Raw genomic sequence first — 23,599 nt, forward strand, 5'->3', positions numbered from 1 at the left:
AAGACACCAGATTGAAAAATGCTTAAAAATCAATTAAACTTATATTTGGTCCCACTGGAGCTCATAGGGATGAGGAAGACAGGGTTAGACCTATGCTTTAGAAAAATCTCCCTGGCAGATAAATAGAAGATAAATTGGAATGTGGAGAGACATGAAGCTGGGAGGCTGATTAAAAAGACTACTAAAGGGGCAAGTAGCTGGCCCAGTGGATAGAGAGAGCCAGGTCTAGAGAAAGGAGGTTCTGCTTTCAAATCTGGCCTCAGATACTTCCTAGCTGTTGTGTGACCCAGGACAAGTCACTTAACTTCCATTACCTAGCCTTTATAGCTCTTCTGCCTTGGAAACAATGCATGATATTGAATCTAAGACAGAAGATAAAGATTTTGTTTTAAAGGCTATTGCAGTAGTACAGATGAGAGGTGATGAAGACCTGAGGTAGAGTTGTAGCTCTGAATGAATTTAAAAATGAATTTTAAAATGAATTAAAAAAAATGTGGGGAGAAATTTTGTGAAAGTAGAAATGACAAGATTGGTAATGGATTGAATTATTGGGATGTGTAAGAAGGAAGACTTGAGGATAATATTGGGGCTGCAGGCCTGGGCAACCAGGAAGATGATGACTAACACATAGTAGATACTATTTAATTGTTTCTTCCATTTCCCTTCCCTAATAAGCTATCATGGTGGCAAGTAAGTTCAAGATACAAATATTAATGAGAATGACTCCAAAATGTCTATGATAATTACCTCAGTGTAAAACACAGGTTGGTATCATTTCAACTGGAATTCCTGGAAGAAATGAAGTAAGAGTTTTTTTAATTAGAATTTTTCAAAATAAATAGGGTGCTTGAGGAAAATGGAAAAGAAATGAGAGCGAATGAAAAAAGAATTCAAAAGGGAATTAACATCTTGGCAAAGATATACAAAAACTTGCCCAAACAAACCCAGAAAATTTGAATGAGCCAAATAGAAGTTAATGACTCAATGAGACAACAAGAAATCTTTAAAGTCTAAGAAGAAATAAATTTAATAAAATAAATGTAAAATCTAAGAAGAAATAAAAGAAAATATAAAGGATCTTATAGCAAAAACAACTGATCTGGAAAATAGATTAAGAAGAAAAAAATTAAGAATCATTGGACTATCTGAATTCAATGAACAAAGGAAAAAAAAAGAGCCTAGACATTCTATTTCGAGAAATCTTTAAAGAAAACATCCCAGATTTATTAGAGCTGGAGAGCAAAATCAAAACAGAAAGAATCCACATATCACCATCTTAAAAACAAACAAAAAACAAAAAAGAAAAGTAAAGGTAATTCACAGGAACAAGGACTCACTAGCATTCCTGATGAAAAGGCTCCAGAGCTGTAGAAATACTTTGAAGTACAAACACAAGAGTAAAAAGAAACAAAAAGAAAAATATAAAGAATGATAAAGGATTAAACAAGGATAAGTTGCCTACATTTATATATGGGGACATGATACATATGTCTTCTCTGATCCTTATTATTATCAGGGTTCACAGAGTAAGTCTAATTAGACAAGATCTGGGATTGATCTATTATGTCTTGATAATCTAAAGAAAAGAATGGAAAGAGAAAGAAGAATACACTGGGGTGGAGGGAGGGAGAGGTAAAGGGAAAAGGTTAGGGAAAATTATCTTATATGTAAAGTAGATAAGTCTACCAGGATCTAAATTGGGTGATACATTTTTCATAATGGGAACCTCAAAGGAGAATAGGTCATTTAGTGATGGTAGAAGCAGAAACAGGAGGGAAAGGAAAGGAAAGGGTGTTTAGGCTTCTCCACTTAGACAGGTGAGTCTGGGGAGGTATGAAAGAAAGTGTGGACAGTACTAGAAAAATTGTTGAGGCAAAGAGTGTCATCTGGGGGCAGCCAGGTTTCAGTTAGAGTTTAAACTGAGAAACTGAGAGGTTTAAGATGAAATAAAATTTCATTATGGATCAAGAGGATAGAGTTTAGTTGAATAGTTAAATGACTCGTTTATTCCTCTGTACCACATCCTAAAGTGAAATTTGTGTGGACCTTTTGGAGGTAAAAAGGCCACTGAGGCCCTGAAATTACAGAATTTTGAGTTATCTAGGCTTTGGTGTCATACTGTATTTAACATTCATGCACTCTTCTCACAGATTCTGTATTTGCTGGAGAATGTGCCTCTAATTTGGGAGAAAATGCTTTTGATCACTGCTCTTACTTTGTCATTTGAGTAAATGCCTTTGTCGACTTACTTTTAAAAAAAGAAGTGGGGACTTCTAAGCAAGTTTCTGTTAGGCTAGCCACCCACGGGGCTACTTTAGTGCCTTGAAAGTAGTAGCAAACACCTCTCTGGGAATCCAACTTACTAGTGCCAGACTGGGTCAGAAGAGTGATCCCAGAGTTGTTATTTACATACTCGTGTCTATATATATACAGATGGCTATATATATGCATATATCTATACCTAGATAGATATAAATTTAATTTTGGTGTACGTGATTTTTGTGTTTGTAATCCAAGCATTAGCACATAGCTTAATGCATGCTCCTTGAATGAATGAATAACTCCTGATTCCCAGCAAGGTATAGTAGAAAATTCACTTGAATTAAGAATTGGAAATCTAGGAAGTCTTAGCTGTTGGATCTTAGGCAAGTCAATTTTCCCTTTCTAATCTGTTCCTCACTGTAAAATATGTTTGACATTTACTGTAAAGTTCCCTTCTACATTGGTAGTTCTAAGTGCCAAATAGGAGGAACAGACAATAATGGGTAGTTTAAATAGGACTGAACCTGGTTTGGCGTCACGAGACCTGGGTTTGAGTCATAGCTCTGTCTCTTAATAACTTATCCGCACCTCAGTTTTCTTGTCTGTATAATGAGAACGATAAAGCTTACAGCCCCTGTCTCACAGGACTCCCGAGTCCTGAAGGCGCCTGCTGTCAGCTGTGTGGGGCTGTGCCTGCGCAGAGCATCTTGGGGCTAGTAGTCTGCTCCGCCCTCTGCCAGCCAGGGATGAGACTGGGCTGGATCTCACCGCCTACACTTCCCAGGGTGCCTTCCCGGGGGATGGGGAGGGGGGGTGCTCTTCCCCTTCTCAGCGCCGAAAGACCTGTCATTGAGCTTGGACTGGGTTACCACCTGGCCTGCAGGGCAGGCGGAGAGCCTGGTGAACCGTGGTGGCAGCAGCGAGGGAGGGAAGGAAAGAGGAAGGCGGGGAGGAGAAGAGGGAGGCGCGCCCGGGGAAGTGAGTGACAGGGCTGTTGGTGGGGATGGTGAGCAGAGCTAGAGCTGGGGGTGCCTGCGGACCTGCCACCGCTGGCCCCGTGGGAAGAAGATCGCGAGCCGCCCTAGCGCTGACTGCGCCCTCCTGGCGCACGGGGCCGCTCATGCCCAGCTGGCCGGAGGGGATGCGACGCTGCTGACCCGGGGAACTACAGGGCGGTGTCAGCAGGAGGGAGGGGGCGTGGACCACCGTTTATAACCCGATCCCGGGCGGGGAAGGGATGTGTCCACGCTCCCAGTTTACTGGTTGAGAGAGCGTGGCTGCCACTGCTGCTGCTTTTGCTCCTGCTGCTGCTGCCGCTAAATGCTGCTGCTAGGAGTGGGACTTTTTGATGCGTAACAGGTAGGAGAGGGTGGGGAAGCAGAGCCATCCCTGTCTGAGCCAGCGGCGGCGGCGGCGACACTCCCCGCATCCACCTGGACCCGGGGGAAGCCGGCCAGAAACGACTGCAGGAACGAGTTGCACCTGCTAACCACGGGCGCCTTTGAAGAAGATGAGCGCGGGTAAGCGCAGCTCGCGCCCCACCAGGAGAGAAGGGGAGGGCTGGTCTGCTAGGAAGGGTTTCATCCTGTTCTAGCCACTTTCGGGGCGGGGGAGGGAATCCTCTAGTCGATGTGTAAGTGGGTAAGTCATTTTTTTCTGGACCTCAGTTTCCCTACCTGTACAACGAGGAGATTGGACTAGCTGATCTCAGAAGTCTCCTCCAGGTCTGATAGCTCATATTCCCTATTCTCTTGAAGCTCTGGCACTCTGTATTTTAAGCATCCCTCCCCCTCTCACATCCCCATCCATCCTAAAATCCTGACATCCTAAAATGAGAGGAGATATTTTGAGGACATTTCAGGCCGCCGATTGGGCCTGGAGCCCTGCGTCTCTTGTGTTCCTGAGCCCAGAGAGTGGAGGAAAAGCTGCAGTAGTTTTCTGGTGACCCCACCCTAGTTCTTCTAATGAGGTTTTCTGAAGGCCAGAAAGGGGATGCAAGTAACAGCTCTGTGTCACATCTCATTGATGATGATAATAAGACATTGATTTCTTATGTTTAAAAGGCATTATTAAGAAAGAGCCTGAGAGGTAGGGAGTAAAGATATTTCTATTCTCATTGCAATGAGGGCAAAAGGCTCAGAAGGGGGAAAAACCTACCAAGGGTCGCACTGCTGAGATTCTGGGGTTCGTTACCGGATGTCTTCAAAAGCTTTGCTAACAGTCAGCTTTTTGGTTTCCTTTGCATTCAAGAGCTCTGTTGCCCCTTACACCTTTCCTCCTTCGTTCTTCTCTCTCAATGAGCCTGAATTTAATCAATATTCGTCTCTCAAAGTGTCCCTCTTTTCGGTTTCATCAGGTTATAATGCAGGGGCCCTTTCCAGCCCAGAAAAGAACTGAGGCTCGCGCCGTTTCTCTTTGCGTTTGGAAAGAAGCCCTATCATCTTGCAGCAGCACCGGTATCTTGCTGCTGTGACTGCAGCTGGCTGCTACTGCAGGGCTGTCCAGCCACCCCGGCGGAGCGCCCCTCCTCCGACTAATAATAGGCACCCCCGAGCTTTGGCTGGCGGCGGATTATTACCGGTGCCCAGATTAGGCATGGAACTTTGGGGTTTTAGGGATAGGGATGGGAAGGGTGTCGGAAGATGGTCTCCGGGTGAGGAATGGGAGGCTTGGCTGTCTCTTTCTTTTCCCTGCTTCCAGCCGCCAAGTCAAAGCTGGCTGCAGTCAGTGTCAGTCTCAGGATCAGCATCAGAGTTAGCTTTGCCAAACCCTCTTGGGAAAGGCGTTGCAGAAGGGGCTCCACTGTCAATTTGAGAGAGATTAGGAGTGGAAGATGGGATTGTTGCGATCTGATGGACTGGGAAGAGATCTTTTATAGAAAGCATTAAGGAGTGTGTGTGTGTGTGTGGGGGGAAACTAAAATAGGAAAAATGTCTGAAAGCTGGGACTTTATGAGGTGAGTTGACAAGGGGGTTGCTAAAGAGAAGAGTCCTAGGGAAGGGTCTTCTGAGGGAAATCTTCCAGGAAGGATCTTTCAAAGGAGCCAAGGTGGATAACTAGTGATACTCTGAGTTCTCAATTTATGAGCCCAAACACCCACATCTAGGGAATGATTTTAATCCATGCCTTCAGGAAACCAAATGTGGGTCATCTCTACCACTGTCATCCAGTTGTCCCTTTAACATCCTCCCACCCCCACCTGTCCTATGGGTCTCTTTTATCTACCATGCCCTAGTCTCTTAATGTATGCTGCTATCACAGATAATTTAATTTTAGTGCTAGAAGGGATCTTACATCCAAACCAAGTGTTCTTTAACCCCCTCTCTCCCTTTTTGGCAGTCTGGGGAAGCTCCAAATGCCTTCTCTGAATAATGTCTTTTAAGTAGTTAAAGGAAATACTAAATTTCATTTAGAGGTAATTTTTTTCTTCATCAAAGTTCAGAACCCCTAAAATATATCCCAGGATTCCTGGAGACTATGGATTACAGGTTAAGAAGTCCTGACTAAATGAATGGGTTTATTTTATGGGAAAGTCAGTTAAACTCTGTCCATCTCATTTTCATTTGCAAAACAGAGTTAATATATCACTTATATCACAGAGTTGTTGGGAGGATAAAATAATATGCTATTTGAAAAGCATTTGGCAATATATAAATAGGAACTTTGGAGCAGCTAGGTAGCTTGGTGGATAGAGTGTGAGGAAGATTTATCTTTCTGAGTTCAAGTTTGGCCTCAGACATTTACTAGCTATGTGATCCTGGACAAGTCACTTAACTCTGCCTCAGTTTATTCATTTGTCAAATGAATTAGAGAAGGAAATGGAAAACTACTCCAGTATCTTTGCCAATAAAACCCTAAAGAGAGTCATGAAGAGTTAGACCTGATAAAACAACAAGCTATTAGCTAAGATCTAGAAAAATTAAAATGAGAATAGTGGGTATAATAATTAAAGTGAGGTGGTAGATGTGCATAACTTGTAGACTATGAAACATAATTATTAGTTTTGATTGAAATTCTTTTGAACTAGGACTTGTCATCTCACATGCCAAGAATATGCCCTCTTCTCACTTAACTCAGAGAATCCTTCTTTTCCTTAGAAGTTTAGCTTAAATTTCATCTTCTACATTAGATCTTTCTCAGTTCTCTGGCTGTTAATCCCCCACCTCCATGAAATTATCCTTTATTTTCTTTATAAATTTATATTACTTCACCAATAGAATATAAACTTCATGAGGGCAAGAACTTTCTTATTTTTTGTCTTTGTATTCCCAACATGCAGCACTACGCCTGGCACGGCACATAGTAGGTGCTCAATAAATATTTGTTGGTTGAAAAATTAATTGAAATGTGGGCTGGTAATGTGGTCAGAGTTAGTTTGAGTGCTCTACTGATAAACCTACAAAATGCAAAAAAGACACAAAAGTTTTCCAGCATGGATGGACTTTACTCTGTACTGGTAGAGGAAGAGCAACATTGATGATGAACATTGATTACGTTCACCAAAGTAAAAGGAACAACTTCCTAAACAATTAAAGCTGACTATAAGTAGCATGGATTATTTTCTAAGGTAGTAAGTTCTTGGCATCAGAGCTATTCAAGAAGTCTTTTTTATTAGCTAGGGTGTTGGATCAGTTGACTTCTCTTCCAATGCCAAGTCTCTTTGGTTATTTGTCACCCCTAACTAAATAATCACTTGTAGTAATGGCAATGAAATCCTACCTGATGCTTCAAAATCCTGGGAGAAAAGTTTTTCCATCAAAGAAAATCAAGATTAAATCTTTTTTTATTTTAACCCTGAATTGGTTCCAAGGCAGAAGAGTGTTAAGGGCTGGGCAATGAGGGTGAAGTGATTTACCCAGGGTCACAGAGCTAAGAATGAATCTATTGAGCCACCTAACTGCCCCTCCAAGATTGAATCTTAACATCTGTTTCTTCACCTGTGAATTGAATCACTTAGATTGGATGACCTCTAATATTCTTCTGTTAATATCTATGATTCTACAGATTGCTTACTGATTCAGGAAAGGGGAAAGGGTTAAAGAGTGAGAAATTATTTGGAACTCAAAATTTTTAAAAATGTTAAAAAATTTTACATATCATTGGAGAAAATAAAATATTATTTTAAAAGTCTATGATTCTATAATCAAATGAAGCTACCCATTTTCCAGTTTTTAATATTCTGAAACAAAACAGTTTACATTGCCTGTTCTGAAAGTTATTTTTTAAACGCCTAACAATTTTGATTTGGAGAATTTTTGAAAGGGATTTTAAAATAGTAAATTGTCTCCTGAAAGTTTTACAATGAATAGTCAATCAGCAGGTATTTGGAAAACAAGAGGGTTTATATAAATCATTCAAAATATCCATGAATGAATGAATATAAGAAAAAGGCACATCTTAAAGACTATTTTAAAAACAGAGATAACCTTAATAGTGGGTTCAAAAAAGGATAATGTTTAGGTGTGAGATGGATAATTTTATGTTTTCCATGACAATAATTGATGCCTTTTTAGTTTCTCTAATAAATAAAAGATGAACAGCCTATCAAAGGAAAAAAACCAGAACCAGATAATGTCAGAGTAGGAAGTAACAATAATTTAGCTCCTCCCATTTCTGTAGTACCCTAAGGTTGACAAAATGCTTTTCTCCTTGTGAACCACTTGTTCAAGTATTCTCTAGTGCAGTGATAGCTAACCTGTGGCACAGGTGCCAAAGAGGGCATGCAGAATGCTCTCTGTGGGCATGTGTGCTATATTCCTCTACCAGAGTTTGTTAATAGAAAGGCAGAGGGTCTTGGGGGAGCTGCTTCCCTCCCCCTCTCTACTTTGCCTGATGATATTTTTCCCCATCACTTGCCTCTCTACCCAGTAGCCTGATGGGAGTGCTTTCTTTCTCCCTGTGTGGGGTAAGGGGAGGGGGGTGGATCTTCCTCATGTTTATGTCACATCCTATCATTCACAAAACCAATCCTCACAACAGGCAATCAGGTAGTTCAGTGATTGTTCCTATTTTGTTGTTGTTCAGCTGTGTCTGACTTTTTGTGACCCATTTTGGGGTTTTCTTGGCAAAGATAGTGGAATGGTTTGCTATTTTCTTCTCCAAGTTATTTTACAGATGAGAAAACTAGGCAAACAAGGTTAAGTGACTTGCTCAGGGTCACATAGGTAGTAAGTGTCTAAAGCTGTATTTGAATTCAGACCCTTTTGATTACAGGCCCAGCACTCCCTAGCTGCCTTGTTCCTATTTTATAAAGAAACCAACACATGGAAATTAAAGTGACTTGCCTAAATCACATAAGGAATAAATAGTAGAAGTGGAAATTGAACCCTGATTTCCTGATTCCAAAATTCAGTGGTATTCCCAATTCCTAATATACAACTCTCCCTATTCTATCATTATGAATATGTCAACTTTCACTGCCAGATGTTGTCAATATGCTTCCTACTAGCACCATGAATCTCCCAACTTTCTAATTTGCTATTTTTTACATGCTTCTCATATAGGATATAATTTAATATTAATTCAGTATTTAGGAACTTTTAAACAATATTTATCTTCTTTCTTCCTTTCAGCTTAAGAGTAAGCTTCATTATCACTGATAGTTCTAGATATTCCCCCCACCCCCCAAAGGTTAATAGCATTAATCCTATTGTAGGGGAAAGAGTAGTGGACATGAAGTAAGAAAACTTACTCAATTAAGATTCTATGAGACCCTCAAACAAGTCATGTAACCTTTCTGAGTTCCAATTTCCTGATCTGTGAAATGGGAATGATGATATTTATAGTTTTCTTATTAGATCTTGGAGTAATTTTTAAATTCTAATATGCCATAAAATGTGATTGATGATAACATTAACTGAGTCATATAGAGCTTTAAGTATAGTATTTTGCAATATAATTTATATACATAATAACATTTGAACCTTTTTTTTTTGGTTGCTACCCTTACCTTCTGACTTAGAAATGAAACCAAGTATTAGATCTCAAAACAGAAGAGTGGTAAGAGATAGGCAATTGAGATTGATTGATTTGCACAGGGTCACACAGCTAGGAAGTATGTAAGACCATGTCTGAACCCAGTCCTGGCACTCTATCCACTGAGCCACCTGGCTACCTTAAACATATATGACCCTTACTGTAAACCTGTGAGATATATATTTTACACACCATTTCCATTTTACTGATGAGGAAACTGAGGGAGGTAGAAGAGGTTAGGGGACATGCCCATGGGTGCACAGCCAATGTCAGGGATGATATTCAAACCAGGCTTTCCTGGTTCCAAGGCCAGTGCTGGATCCACCAAAGATGATTTGTGTATAAGAAATGGCAGAATTGGTATTGAGGATACACATGATTGGAAAAAAAGAGGTGGACCGATCATGTAGAAAGATACCAAACAAATGGATACCTCTAGTGATGCCCTGGTAACTATGAAAAATGCAAAGAACCAGTGGAAGCACTGTAACATAGTGGATGGATCCTCTAGAGAGAATTTATGGAAATGTACCCAGGCTTAGTGCATGGAGAGAGAGAGAGACAGACAGACAGACAGACAGAGACAGAGAGACTTAGAGAGACTTCTTCATTTATCTATCTATCTATCTATCTATCTATCTATCTATCTATCTATCTATCTATCTATCTATCTATCTATCTATCATCTCCTTACCTTGTGTCACAGAATCAATAATAAGTATTGGTTCCAAGGCAGAAGAGTGGTAAGGGCTAAGTGATTAAATTAAGTGACTTGTCCTGGGTTACACAAATAGAAATTGTCTAATGTCAGATTTGAACCCAGACCGCCTCTCTTGGATCTCTGTTCATTGTGCTATCTAGCTTCCCCTCAAAATAATAATAAAAAAAAAGAGTTGAGGAGAAAAAGTAGTATAGCAAAATAAATTAGTGCAGCAACAGTTTGATGGTACATACAGTATTCTGCAGCCATAGTTCCCCACTTATATAAAGAAGGATAGGAGGTCCATTTTACTCATTTTATTAAGAAGGAAAGTGAGGCCTCAGGAAGTAGGGTAATGACTTATCTGAGGCCACACAGTTGAGTCTATGATCCTAGTTGGAGCTAAACCCAGGTATCTGTCTATTACTGGTCAGCTACATTTTTTTTTATTCAGTCACACCTCCTCTTAGAATTTATCATCTGGTGAAGACAGTGTATCTGTGGCATTGTTGTTTTAGGCGTGGGTAGGTTGGGATCAGAAGTGAAATCAGTAATGATGGACTGCTATTTTCAATGGAATCTACAGGATAATTACCTTTCCTACACCAGTATCTTATGTGGGAAACACTTTCATCTGGATGGTCATGGACATAGAATGTGCCATTAAAATGGAATGAGAAGAGAATTAAGTTGCTTCTGGTTCTTAAAAAAAAAAGAAAGAAAGAAAGAATAGCTCACGCTACTTTGAAAGTCTTTGTAGCATGTTGTCCTGTGAGGTTCAAAGGCCTAAAAATTTTCAGGGGTCACTAAACTTGCTTAATTAAATGAAGAAAAACTATTCCTTTTCCATACAGTGTTAATGTTTCTTTGAGATATGAACAACAAGGACATTATTATTACATTCCCCCCCGGTAACATTCATTAGAACATAAGTTAGTCTAACCCAGAAATTTGCCATTTAATGGGTATAGGACACTGTCTATACAAAACAATCAATTTTCCCTGACAATCTTTTTTTTTTTAAACCCTTACCTTCCGCCTTGGAGTCAATACTGTGTATTGGCTCCAAGGCAGAAGAGTGGTAAGGGCTAGGCAATGGGGGTCAAGTGACTTGCCCAGGGTCACACAGCTGGGAAGTGTCTGAGGCCAGATTGATTACTTATTGAAGTCAGAATATGTGCGTTTGTGTTCCAACTTGGTGATTCACATGACCACAGTCATTCAATTGCCATTTCTGATCCTTAGTTTCTTTGTCTTTAAAATGGAGTCAAGTGGGATAGGAATTATCTGACAGGGTTTGGGTGGGATCAAAATGAAATAGTCATGTAGAAACACATTATAAAATGAAAAGTATTTTGTCAGTATATTTGTGTAATCTTTTAAGTTTACTGGACTAGGGCAGGGGTCCCCAAACTATGGCCCGAGGGCCACATGCGGCCCCCTAAGGCCATTTATCCAGCCCCCACCGCACTTCCGGAAGGGGCACCTCTTTCATTGGTGGTCAGTAAGAGGAGCACTGTATGTGGTGGCGCCTCAAAGCACAACGTCACTCACAGTACTACTTCCGGTGACACAATCCTATGCACGGTGCCTTGTTCTGAGAGTAACTGAACAAGAACGAGGTGCCGTGCAAAGGATTATGTGGTTGCACAATAGAAGACCTCAGCATGGTGAGCTGTGATCTGGGGGAGGGGATTCTGCATTGTGTATACTGCTGCTTAGTATAGCAGTGGTGGTGACAGGCCTGTGCAAGGTGTTACAGGCCCATCATAGCCAGCTCTGCAGCCTCCACTATATCCTAGACAGCAGTATACAGATTTGCTCATAGTTTTTTTTATAGTCCGGCCCTTCAACGGTCTGAGGGACAGTGAATTGGCCCCCTGTGTAAAATGTTTGGGGACCCCTGGACTAGAGGGTCCTCAGTAAAGCTCCCTGTTTTTTGAATGAATGAGTCAATATGGCATTATTGTTTTTGTTTGATTGGGTCTGACTCCTTGTGACCCCAAGGATTATTGATGAGGTTTTCTTGACAACAGTTCTGGAGTGGCTTGCCATTTCCTTCTCTAGCTCATTTTAAAGAAGAGACACTTAGGTAAAGAGGGATAAATGACTTTCCCAAGGTCACACAATTAGGAAGGGTCTAAAACTGGATTTCAATTCAGATCTCCCCAATTCCAGGCCCAGCACTCTATCCACTATACCACCTAGCTATGGTCAATGACCTTTCTTGAAGGTGTAAGCAGCATGTTACAATGGAAAGAGTGTTGTGTTTGAGAGAGAGAAACTGAGGGGCTATGCCAGTGTGACTTTGGAAAAATCACTTGTCCGCTCTGGGTTTCATTTTCCTCAGTTGTAAAATATGGATATTGGACTAATTGACCTTGTAGTTCCCTTTCTGATCTCCTAATGTGATCCTATGATCTTGTTTATTTAGGTTTCTTTTCTTTAGTACTAGAAGGAAGCAAAAAAAAAAACACAATAGCTGGAAAGTTGGTGGGCTTTATTATAGGAGATCCTCTCAGCTACTTACTCAGAGCTCAGTTGCTTTTGTATTAGACACAATTCATACACATTTTGTCATTTAGTTTACAAAATGGGAAAAATAAAAAGAACAAGAGTAGGGAACTATCCAAGATAATTTTATTAAACTCAGGAAGAAGTGATAGCTGATGGTAATGGAGGTTCAATACATACAAACTGTAAGAATTAACTAGTTATAGGGGGCAGCTGGGTGGCTCAGTGGATTGAGAGTCAGGCCTAGAGATGGGAGGTCCTAGGTTCAAATCTGGCCTCAGTCGCTTCCCAGCTGTGTGACCCTGGGCAAGTCACTTGACCCCCATTGCGTAGCCCTTCCCACTCTTCTGCCTTGGAGCCAATACACAGTATTGACTCCAAGATAGAAGGTAAGGGTTTAAAAAAAAAGAATTAACTAGTTATTAATTAATCTAATAACTAGTTAATTCTTACAGTACTTACTAACTAATAACTAATTCTTACATTACATTACATACATACATAGAAGGGAAGAGCTCCAAAAGATGGGGCTCACAACTCTGTATGACTTAGAAATCTCTAAGTATATCACTATTTTACAAGGGTTGTTCCTACTAATGACCTTGAGTCATCGATAAAAGCCCTTACTTATTGACTTTAATGTAAACTACTGGAGGTCAACAGTTGTTTTGGGTTTTTATATCTCAGTGCTTGGCACACAGTAGGTGCTTAATGTTTGTTGGATGAATGAATACATGAATAAAAATTCAGAGAAATGTGATTTTTTTAAAGTTCTCAATCTAATTTGCCTCACTTGATTGAACATCATAAATTTGTGAATTACCCAGTGCCAACCTAGTGGCTTCTTGTTCAGTGACTTGTTTAAATTGAAATAATATTCAGCAAACTTTTTTTTAGACATAAGGCATTGTTCTAGAGTTTGAGGAAGTAAATATTCAGTAAGGCATGATCTTTGCTCTGAGGAGCTTATAGTCTAAGGAATGTGTTTGTAAAAACATCTACACATGTAATTAGTATGGAGGAAATATAATAAATGCCAAGAACAGATATGATCTTTGGGGGATATTAGAGAATGCTTCTCTGACTAGGTGTCACTAGTGTTGAGTCTTAAAGGAATGGAAGATGATTAAAAGAGATGGTTGATGGGAATAGGCTGGAGAAGGTCATTTTAGGAATGGGGAATAAGTGTATGAAGATAGTCAAGAGTGGGCAAGAGTGAATCATGTGGAGATTCAAATGTAGAGAACGTGAAGGCAGATTATAGAAGATAAGTCTGGAAAGTTATGTTGGAAGAAGGTTGAGGATGACTTAAAAGCTAAAATCTGAGAGTTTCATTTCTTATTTATTAGGCAGTGGGGAGCCACTGGAAGTTCATGAATGATCACTCCCAGTGATTGTTTTTCTTCAGAGAATATAGCTGTTATGTGTGGGACTCTCAAACATATCCAGAGGAAGATGAGCACTCGGAAGCATTTGACTTTTCAGATCTGATTGCAGATCTGTATTTGATATTTGAATGACATACTTTTCCTTTGGTAAATGGAGCATCCCTTTTCTCCCTTTGCACTCCCTATCTCTCTACACACACTCAGAGTAAGTGCTATGCACAGCCTTAGTGAGCAGAATGTCTGGGGGAGGGAGACACTGTCACATAACCACCATTGCTCAACTCCCTTCCTATAGGTCAGAACACAGAAAAACGCCCATGTAAAGGGAGACAGGCTAGGGATGCCCAGACAGCTGCAGCCACACCCGGCCTTGGGCTCACTGGCTTAGCTGGATCAGTTATTTTTTCTTCTGATAAGCCAATTCTGCCCAAAGGCAACAGGGCCTTGGCCAGCCTTACATTCAATGGCAAATAGTAACCACCCATCCTTCTCCTTAAATATCCCAGCTAAATATTGTCCCCATTTACTGGAATCGTTGCACAATCCTTTGCTTTGCAGTCCATCTACTTCCCCAGAGATTCGCTGGACTCCCTTGACTCTCATCCTACCAATACTGACGTGAGCTAACCTGTTTCTAGGCTCCTGCACTAGTGCCTCTGGGGAGGTGGGAAGCAGTGAGGTTTCCCATTTAATGTGTGAGAGCCTTCTGCAGGTCACTTGAGTGGTGCGCTAGAGCCCAGAGCAATGTGAGAAGTGAGTTCTTTGTTTACTGAAGGATGATTTTTCCATTACTCACAGGTGATCTTGGGTATCTAGTTTGTTAGACAGCGTCAACAAAGTAGTGGAACACTTTAAACAGATCAGCTTCAGTGCTGATATATGTAGCTCCTATTTACTAGCCCATAGGTTTGTTTGTTATTCTAATTTTCTACTTATCTATTTTTTTTATTGTCTTTATCATTGGGAAGATAACATCAGCATGGTAAGGTAGAAAGAAGACTAGGTTTGGATTTGAAGATCCAAATTGCAGTTATTGCCATTTACTGTTTATTCTTGGAGTAATCATTTGACCTTTCTTGATCTTTTCTCTCATCTGTGACATTAAGGTATTTCTACTAGATGATCTCTGGTGTCCCTTATACTCAAAATTTGAGATTTTATGATTAATACTTCTTTTTGCCACTTGGCTACAGCTATTTTAATATTTCCTTACTGTGTTTACATTTCACCAAGAAAGTAGGGATAGGAGGAACACAACAGCTAGTTTCCAGTATCATATGAGAGAGAAAGAGAGAAAGAGAGAGAGAGAGAGAGAGAGAGAGAGAGAGAGAGAGAGAGAGAGAGAGAGAGAGAGAGAGAGAGAGAGAGAGAGATTTTCTACGTGGTCTTGTGGTCTTAAAGGGCAGAATTAGGAGCAATGAATGGACATCTTGAGAGGAAGGCTTCATTTTGTTTCTTTTTTTCTTTTTAAACATTTTTTTTAAGAAATAGAATTTATTCCTATGTATCTCAATCCCTCCTTCCTCTTTCCACACATCACCTGATAAAAAGCTATGCATATTATGTCTTTTTGCGGTTCTATTTACCAGTTCTTTATGCAGAAAATGATATTTAAGCTACATCTTAAATGAAGAGAAGGTCTGAGGCAAAGGTCAGGAGGATGACAAGTGGAACATCCAGCGCAAAGGCAAGGAATTAAGAGATGGACTATCATGTGTGAAGAATCTCAGAAAGAACATATTGGCTGAATTGCAGAGTACGGGATTTAGGGATTCAGTTTCAGTGAAACTGAAAAGTAGCTTAGATACAGGCTGTGAAGGACTTTTTAAAAGATAAATAGTTTATATTTTATCCAAGAGGCAACAGGGCACCACTGGAGTTTGGTGAGTTGTCCAGAACACCACTTAAGGAAAATTCTTTGGCAGCTGCTTGTAGGATGGACTAGAGTCATCAAAGAACTGAGATAGGGAGAGGCATTAGGAAACTATTACAATAGCCTAAGTGAGATATGATGAGAACCTGAACAAAAATGGTAGTTGGATGGTAGAAAGGAGTTAGATTTGAGAGATATTATGAAGGTAAAACTATTAAGATCTCAACTAAATATTTGGGGGGGGGGGAGTGTAAGGGAGAACGACAAGTCAATGTTACTAACCAAAGATGCTAGAAGAGTGGTTGTGACTCTGAACGAAAATGTGATTAAAGGAATAAGAGAGGGTTTGTGGTAAAATAAAATGAATTCAGTTTTGAATAAAATGAGTTTGAAATAGCTTAGAATATCTGGTCTAAAGTTTTCATCGCCATACAGGATTAGATCCCAGAGAGCATACTGAGGCTGAATCTATCCATCCCTTCATGGATCCAAACCTCCATCCATCCATCTATCCATCTACCCAATCATCCATCCATATAATATATTCTTACATTTTTTTGTGTCAGGTATCCCTTTAGTGGTGAAGACTGTGTACCCTTTCTTAAAATTTTTTAAATTAAAATTCTTAAATTCTTATTTGCATAAAATGAACTACATAGGGTAACAGAGAAAACTGATTATATTTAAATCATTCTCCTTTTTGTTTTCTTTTGTTTATGGACCCCAAGTTGAGTAGAATCTCTGATCCAATAAATATAAAGCTATATCTAAATGTATACAGATATATGTGAGACTTTCCATAGAAATGACAGTTAAACCTAGAGGAGTTGATGAAGTTACCAAGAGTGACAAATACATAGAAGGAAAAGTAAAGAGGGCCTAGGACAAAACCTTAGAGAACACTCATCTTTAGGGGACATGATATTGATTAATGAGGAGGTTAAGAAGGAAAAATGAAGACTCAGCAAAAGAGATTGAGAAGAACAGTCAGATAGGTAGAAAGAGACAAGAGAGTATCCAGGAAGCGAGGGTGGTCAGTAGTGTTAAATGCTGTGCAAAGAATGGCTCCTGAAAGAGGGTTTTGATCCTTTTTAAAAATCCAATTTAGCAATTAATAAAGCATCATTGGTAACATGGGGAAGGGAAGCTTCAATTGCCTGGTAAGGCCAGAAGTCAGATTGGAAAGACTTGAGAGCGAAAGATTAGAGAAATAGAGGCAATGGGCATGGATAACTTTTCAGGTGGTTTGGCTATATAGGGCAAAAGCTTGTGAAGATAGTAGATTCCAATGAAAACTTTTTAAGGATCAAGACTTTAGGTATGTTTGAAATATACCAGGGCAAGAGCTAGTAGGTAGGAGAGATTGGAGATTTGAGAAAGAGGAGTATAGTTAAAAATCTGCAGAGAAGATAGGAGGGATAGGACTAAGGGCAAATGGAGAAGCAGATTGGCTTTGGTAAGAAGGACTTCCTCCTTATCAGAGACTAGGGAAAAGGGGGAAGATATGATAATGAGTGATTTTGTGATGAAGAAAGAACTTATCTTCAGCATCATTAAGTTTTTCAGTAAAGAAGTAGGCAAAGTCTTCCCAGAGAGACAAGAAGGGAAGATGTTAGAAGCTCGAGGAGAGAAGAATGGAATGTCTTCTGTGGAGACTGACATAGGAAATCAGTTAGGGAGCCTTGAAGCAGCATGGCGCCAGCTAAGAATGGGTAATGTGAATCTGTAATATACCTAGTCAGCATGGTTGTGAGATTGCCTCCAGATATATAATGAGAGAAGCAATAATAATGACTGCTCATCATATATAGAGAGCTTTAAACGTTTGACTGTTTTCATATACTTTTTAAACTTAACTATCATTTGAAGTTTTCAATTATAAGTTTCTCATTTTATAGATGAGAAAAATAAGGTTCATAGAGATGGGATGATATATCCAGGTAAAAAGTATTTGAAGTTGGGATTTGAATTTAGGTTTCTGCTGCGTGCAATTCTAGTGTTCTTCCATTATACTTAAGTGCTGCCTTTCTGCAATGATTGGTCTCAGATAGAATGAGATTCCAACACCGGGGTCAGATTACCAGGGGTTTCTAACACTGAAACTAATTGTATCCAATGGTAGAAGCATCTGACACAGGCACTCAATCTCCTACAACCTAAGTCGATACTCTCTCTTTTTTGCACGTTCATGTCCATATTATCCATTGATAAATTAATTGTACTGCACATAGGAGCAGACGCTCACACTGATAGCTATGTTATCTGCAGTGTTTTCCCTTTTACCAATGCCCACTCCTCCCAAACCTGATATATACAGTGGATTTAGGATCAACTTGCTAATTTCATTCTACATTAAAACTAAGCTATTCATTTTGTCTCCCATCTCCCAGGACCCTGTCCTCAGTATTGCACATACTAATTCACACTATGATGTGAATGGATGAGAGTCATTTAATATTTCTGCCTTTTGATAAAGACTTTGGAAGAAGAGAAGATTTTATAGAGATGAACAGAGCCCAATTCAGCAGCTAGGTAATGCAATGAATAGAGTGCCAGGCCTGGAGTCAAGAAGCCTCATCCTTCTGAGTTTAAATCTGACCACAGACACTTACAAATAGTGTGACACCAGACAAATTGCTTAGTCCTGTTTGACTCAGTTTACTCATCTGTAAAATGGATTCAAAAAAGAAATGACAAGAAAACCAAGAGAAAAAAAATACAAATGAGGTCACAAAGAATCAGATTTGACTCAAAAACAACTGAACAAGATCCCAAGTGGTGATATTTCAGACATTCTGTCTAGATGATGATAAAAGTAACAGGGTGGGAAGTGATGGAGAAAAGTTTCCTTGTAATAAACATTTATTAGTTGCCTACTATATGCAAGGTACTAGAGGGACAAAGAAGAAATTTTACCCCATATCTTCCAGAAAGTAGTATAGATTCTACTTAGGGGGGAAATGAGAACTACACCAGTATATAGGGCAAGGTTAGAGTAATGGCAGGAGAGAGTCCCAGATAAAACATTTTACGATGAGACAGACAAAGACAGAGAAAAGGATAGGAAAGAAGAGAATAGAGGAGAGAAGAATCTTCACATTGGGGGCCTTAGAAAAGGTTTCGTGGCTCTAGCATGAATCTTTGAAAAAGGAAGATTTTGACAGAGATTTCAGTCCATACAGGGGAAGCAGCAGACTTCTCAGGTTTACAGAGGCTGGAAATGGCATGTCAAGTTTGGGGACTTTCACACAACTTGTGTGAAAAGGAAAAGAGCAAAATAAGGCAGAGAAAATAGGCTAAGGAAGACTTTGAATGTCAATTACATATCCTGAAGGGAGCCAATGAAGGGTTTTGAGGAAGAGAATAATATGATAAGAACTGCACATTAGGAAGATTATTGTGGCAGCTATGTGACGAATGGATTGGAGAAAGGAGGCAGTATGAGGGTTTAGGGTAGTAGCAATGGAGAGAAAGAGATTTATGTGAGATGCTGTGGAGGGAAAATAATAAAATAGGAAAGTTGGGAAGAGGAGCAGGGTTGTGTGGGAAGGTAAAACAACGAGTGAAGGTTTAAATTTATTTATTTTTATTTTTAAAAAATTTTTTTAAACCGTTACCTTCCATCTTGGAATTAATACAGTGTATTGGTTTCAAGGCAGAAGAGTGGTAAGGACTAGGCAATGGGGGTTAAGCAACTTATCCAGGGTCATAGGGCTGGGAAGTGTCTGAGGTCGGATTTGAACCTAGGACCTCCTGTCTTTAGGCCTGGCTCTCAATCTACTCAGCTTTCCCCCTCTCCCTCCCCAAGTAGGTTTAAATTTAAGTTAGACATATAGGTGAGGAGTGGTTCTAAATCATCTGTATAGATGTGATCATTGAACCCATGGGATCTGATTCAATCACCAAGGAATAGTGTGAAAGAGAAGATAAAAAAGGCTGAAGATAGAGCCTCAGGGGACACCAACATTTAGAGGGTGGGGAAAAGACTGACTAGTAAAGGAGGGGGGGGGAAGAGAGAGAGAGAGACAGACAGACAGAGAGAGAGAGACAGAGACAGAGACACAGAGACAGAGAGACACAGAGACAGAGAGACACACAGAGAGAGCCCCAGCAAGTGAGCACAAGCAAGTTAGACAGGTAGGAGGAGAACTTGGAAAGAACTGTCCTTGAAACCAAGGGAGGAGAGATTATTGAGTCAGAGGGTGTGGTCTGCAGTGTCCAAAGCTGCAGAAAGGTCAAGGAGGAAAAGGTCTTGGAAAAGGCTCTTGAATTTAGCAATTAAGAATCCTCTCCCCAGAACAGTTGAGTGAGAAGTCAGATTGTAAGACTGAAGAGCAGTTCTAAAGTGGAGGTAGGGAATTGTTCTCCACTCTTCCTAGGGTGTTTAGCTGTGAAAGGGAGGAAAGATCTAGGAGAATAAGTTGAAAGGATTCTGGATGGACTGAAGGGAAAGTTTGTTTGAGGGCAAAGAAGGCCTGAGCCTTTGGGTAGAAATCAGGAAAGGAACCTGAAATCAATATGGAGAGGAGGAAAATTGTGGAGAGAGGGAAGTTCCCAATCATTTCACCAATTATCTATTGAAATATTTTTCTAACTGCTCACCATCCAACCAATTTTCCCTCCCTTAATAGCCAATAAACCTTCCTGCAAACTGCTGGAGCATATTTGCTAAGAAGTCAGTTTCTCTCCATCCATCCAAGATCAGAAATGTCCTGATGGCTTCTCTATTGACTAAGATAAAGCCCAAATTCCAAACTAGTCAAGATCTGTCACATTGCCTACTTCATGAGTCATACTTCAGCTGGGGATCTTATCTTCTTTTACCTGTTCCTCAGGACTACTTACTTTCTAAGACCAGCTCTATCTAGCACTGGGTGGGAAGTTATACAGGGAATTTTTGGCTCATGCAACTTCAGCTCAGTAACAAACTTTCCACTTGGTACCCATGCCTATTATCCAGGAAGTGTGTTAAGGAAGAAAGAACATTGGATATGGATTCAATTTCTGACTCTGAGGATTAGTAGTCATGTGACTGGGGGCAAGTCACCTAGAAGAACAAGGGCCAGAAGTTAGTCTGTTTCCTGGTCTAAAAATTGAAAATCATATTAGCACTATCTACTTCAAAGGGGGTTCTGAAGGAAAGTGCCTTAGAAACTGTAAAACACTTAATTTAAAATGTGAACTATTGTGTTGAGACCTCCTTGAGGGCAGGAAATGCTTTATTTTTCATGCTTTTTGTGGTTGTGACCCGGGCTGCTATCAGTTACTGGAAGGCTTTCCTGACTCTTCTCTTTTGAGTAGTGCTAAAAGGAAGTTGTTGTGAGTTAACTCACAAACAAACATGGTCTGTGGGTTGTGCTTCACACTGACTAATCAGTGCAAGTTGTCCCTACAAACACACAGTTGGACAATTAAGCCATGACTTGAATGTAGCCCATGCCTGATCCTAGGAGAGGATTCCCTTCACACACACACTTGAATCATGCCACTCTCTTATTAAAAAATACTCAATGACTCTGGATTGCATCCACAAAAAAAAAAAAAACAATTCTCAGCTTGGCATTTCATATTCCTCCAACATACCCTGTATCTACCAATCATTTATCTTTCATGTCTTAATTTAATGCAGTTTTTGTTAAATTATGACTGACTCTTTGCAACCCCATTTAGGGTTTTCTTGTTTAAAAATTTACAGGTGAGGAAACTGAGGTAAATTAAGTGACTTGCCAAGAATCACCGAGCTAGACAGTGTCTATGGCTCGATTTGAACTCAGGAAGATGAGTGTTCCTTACTCTAAGCCTGGTACTCTATCTATTGTACCACCTAGCTGTCTAATTTCATGGGTTTTTTTTTCCTTCATTTCCCTTATCTCCTATTTCTTGACTTTTAGCTCAAACTAATCTGCTATCTGCTCCTTCTGCATCTTCCATGTCTTTGCACAGGTGGTCCTTGGTATTTGGAATGCCTTGCTGTCTCATCTCTGCCATTTAGGACTCCAAGTTTTCTGTAAAGTACATCTCAAGTGCCACCTTAATCAGAAACCTTTCTGATTTGCCAAAGTAATTGGGCTTCTCTCTCTCTTTGTACTAACTTAGCTGTGGACTAATAATTACAACAATGTGAATGGAAAGAATAGCTAAAAATAATTGAAAATAAATGTTCCAAAATTCCAAAAACAGGCTTTGCACCTCTTCCTCCCCCCAAAGAGAAGTTGCTTCCTCTTCCACACCCTTGCAGAAGTAGGGAGTCCACAGGTGTAGAATATTGCATATATTATCAGATTTTTCTCAAGAATTGGTTTTGATGGGGACATCTAGGTTGCTCAGTATATAGAGAGCCAAGCCCAGGTTCAAATGTGACCTCAGATACTTTCTAGCCATGTGACCTTGGGCATGATAGCTCTTACTGCTCTTTGACTTTAGAACCAATTTATAGTATTGATTTCTAAGATAGGAGGTAAGGGTTAAGAATGGTTTTGCTAAGTTTTCCCCTCCCCTTCTTTTTTCTTTGAAAAAATTGTGTTAGAAGATAGCTTTCTGGGAGAGAGAGACAAGGGGAAATTTAGGTGATGTAAAAACAAAGACATCAATGGAAAAAAATTTAAGTGTTTTTGTGCACATTGAATCCCACCAGCAAAATGTAAGCTCCTTGAGGTCAGTGACTATTTTCTTTAGGTCTTCAGCTCTTGATACCTAATAAATATTTGTTGAATGAAAATGAATAGAAATTCAGGAGAGAAGGTCAGTCCTAGATTAGGATTCAAGAATCAGGATGTACCAGAGTAACCGGTCATTTGTCTGATTCATAGAGTGATGGCTTTTAAAGTTGGAAGGAATCTTCAAGGTCATCTAGATCAACTCCTCCATTGTACAAAGGAGGAAGGTGAAGCCCAGAAGGCTTATGACATGTTTATGGACATAGATACTTTAAAAGTAGGTAGTAATCTTTCTTCTCAAAGCTTTCATGTACTGCATTCCTGATCCCCACCCTGGGCTGACATGCTGCTATGGTCACAGGATGGGGCTGCCATGCCCATCATCTGACTCAATTATGGCAATAAGGCATCAGTTAGTCATTCTGTGTGAGTCAGGCTGAAGCTGCCTTCCCATTCACTGGCCATAACCCAATGAACTCTAAGACCAGAATGGCCAAGAGTAAAACCAGTAAGGGGGTATTTGCTTTCCTGTTTCTTGAAGTTCTTCTCACCCTTTCCCAGGTAGTTTGTGGAAGGATGTGAATATCCCTATGACTCTTCCAGTTTGTTGGAGCCTCTCTGTGCTGTTGTAATGCCTATCTCTGCCAACTGTGCTTTGCTTTTCCATTTTCTTCTCTAGCTTATTTTACAGATCAGGAAACTGAGGCAAACAGGGTTAAAGGACTTGCCTAGAGTCACACTCCTAGGAAGTATCAGAGGACATATCTGAATTCAATAATATGAGTCTTCCTGATCTCAGGTCCAACACTTTATCCACTGTACCATAGCTGCTCACTGCTACAGACCAGTTTTTTTTTTTAAACCCTTACCTTCTGTCTTAGAATCAATATGTGCATTGATTCTAAGGTAGAAGAGCAGAAAGGGCTAGGCAATGGGGATTAAGTGACTTGCCCAGGGTCACATAGCTAGAAAGTAACTTTCAATCTGCATTGGTATAGTTTCCTCACCTCCGCAGTCCCTCTATCAGTGAAATCCCAGGGCCAGTCCCTATCCTTCTTATCTTTCTCACTGGGCTAATTATTTAATCAGGTGAGAATATGTAATGTTTTGCAAAGATTAAAGTGTTACATAAATACTACTTTTAGAAAGGATTAAGTATGTGTGATACAGCTTATCAATGTTATTGGAGCTGGAGATGATCAGATAGATTTCAAGTAGCCAGGGCAGGCTT

General features: G+C 40.0%; 1 protein-coding gene across 2 annotated transcripts in view; it reads left to right on the forward strand.

Annotated features, from left to right (window-relative positions):
* Positions 1 to 3,002: 3,002 nt before the first annotated feature.
* Positions 3,003 to 23,599, forward strand: part of ABLIM2 (actin binding LIM protein family member 2) — a 335,657-nt gene continuing 315,060 nt past the window's right edge. The window contains exon 1 of one of the 2 annotated variants that reach the window (XM_056802386.1): positions 3,003 to 3,782. In XM_056802386.1, coding sequence (XP_056658364.1) covers positions 3,773 to 3,782 — 10 coding nt within the window. In that variant the 5' untranslated portion in view covers positions 3,003 to 3,772. The remainder of the gene's footprint in view (positions 3,783 to 23,599) is intronic. The other variant, XM_056802381.1, reaches the window with a different exon arrangement.

This window comes from Monodelphis domestica, chromosome 6, assembly GCF_027887165.1.
Source record: "Monodelphis domestica isolate mMonDom1 chromosome 6, mMonDom1.pri, whole genome shotgun sequence".
Classification (NCBI taxonomy): domain Eukaryota; kingdom Metazoa; phylum Chordata; class Mammalia; order Didelphimorphia; family Didelphidae; genus Monodelphis; species Monodelphis domestica.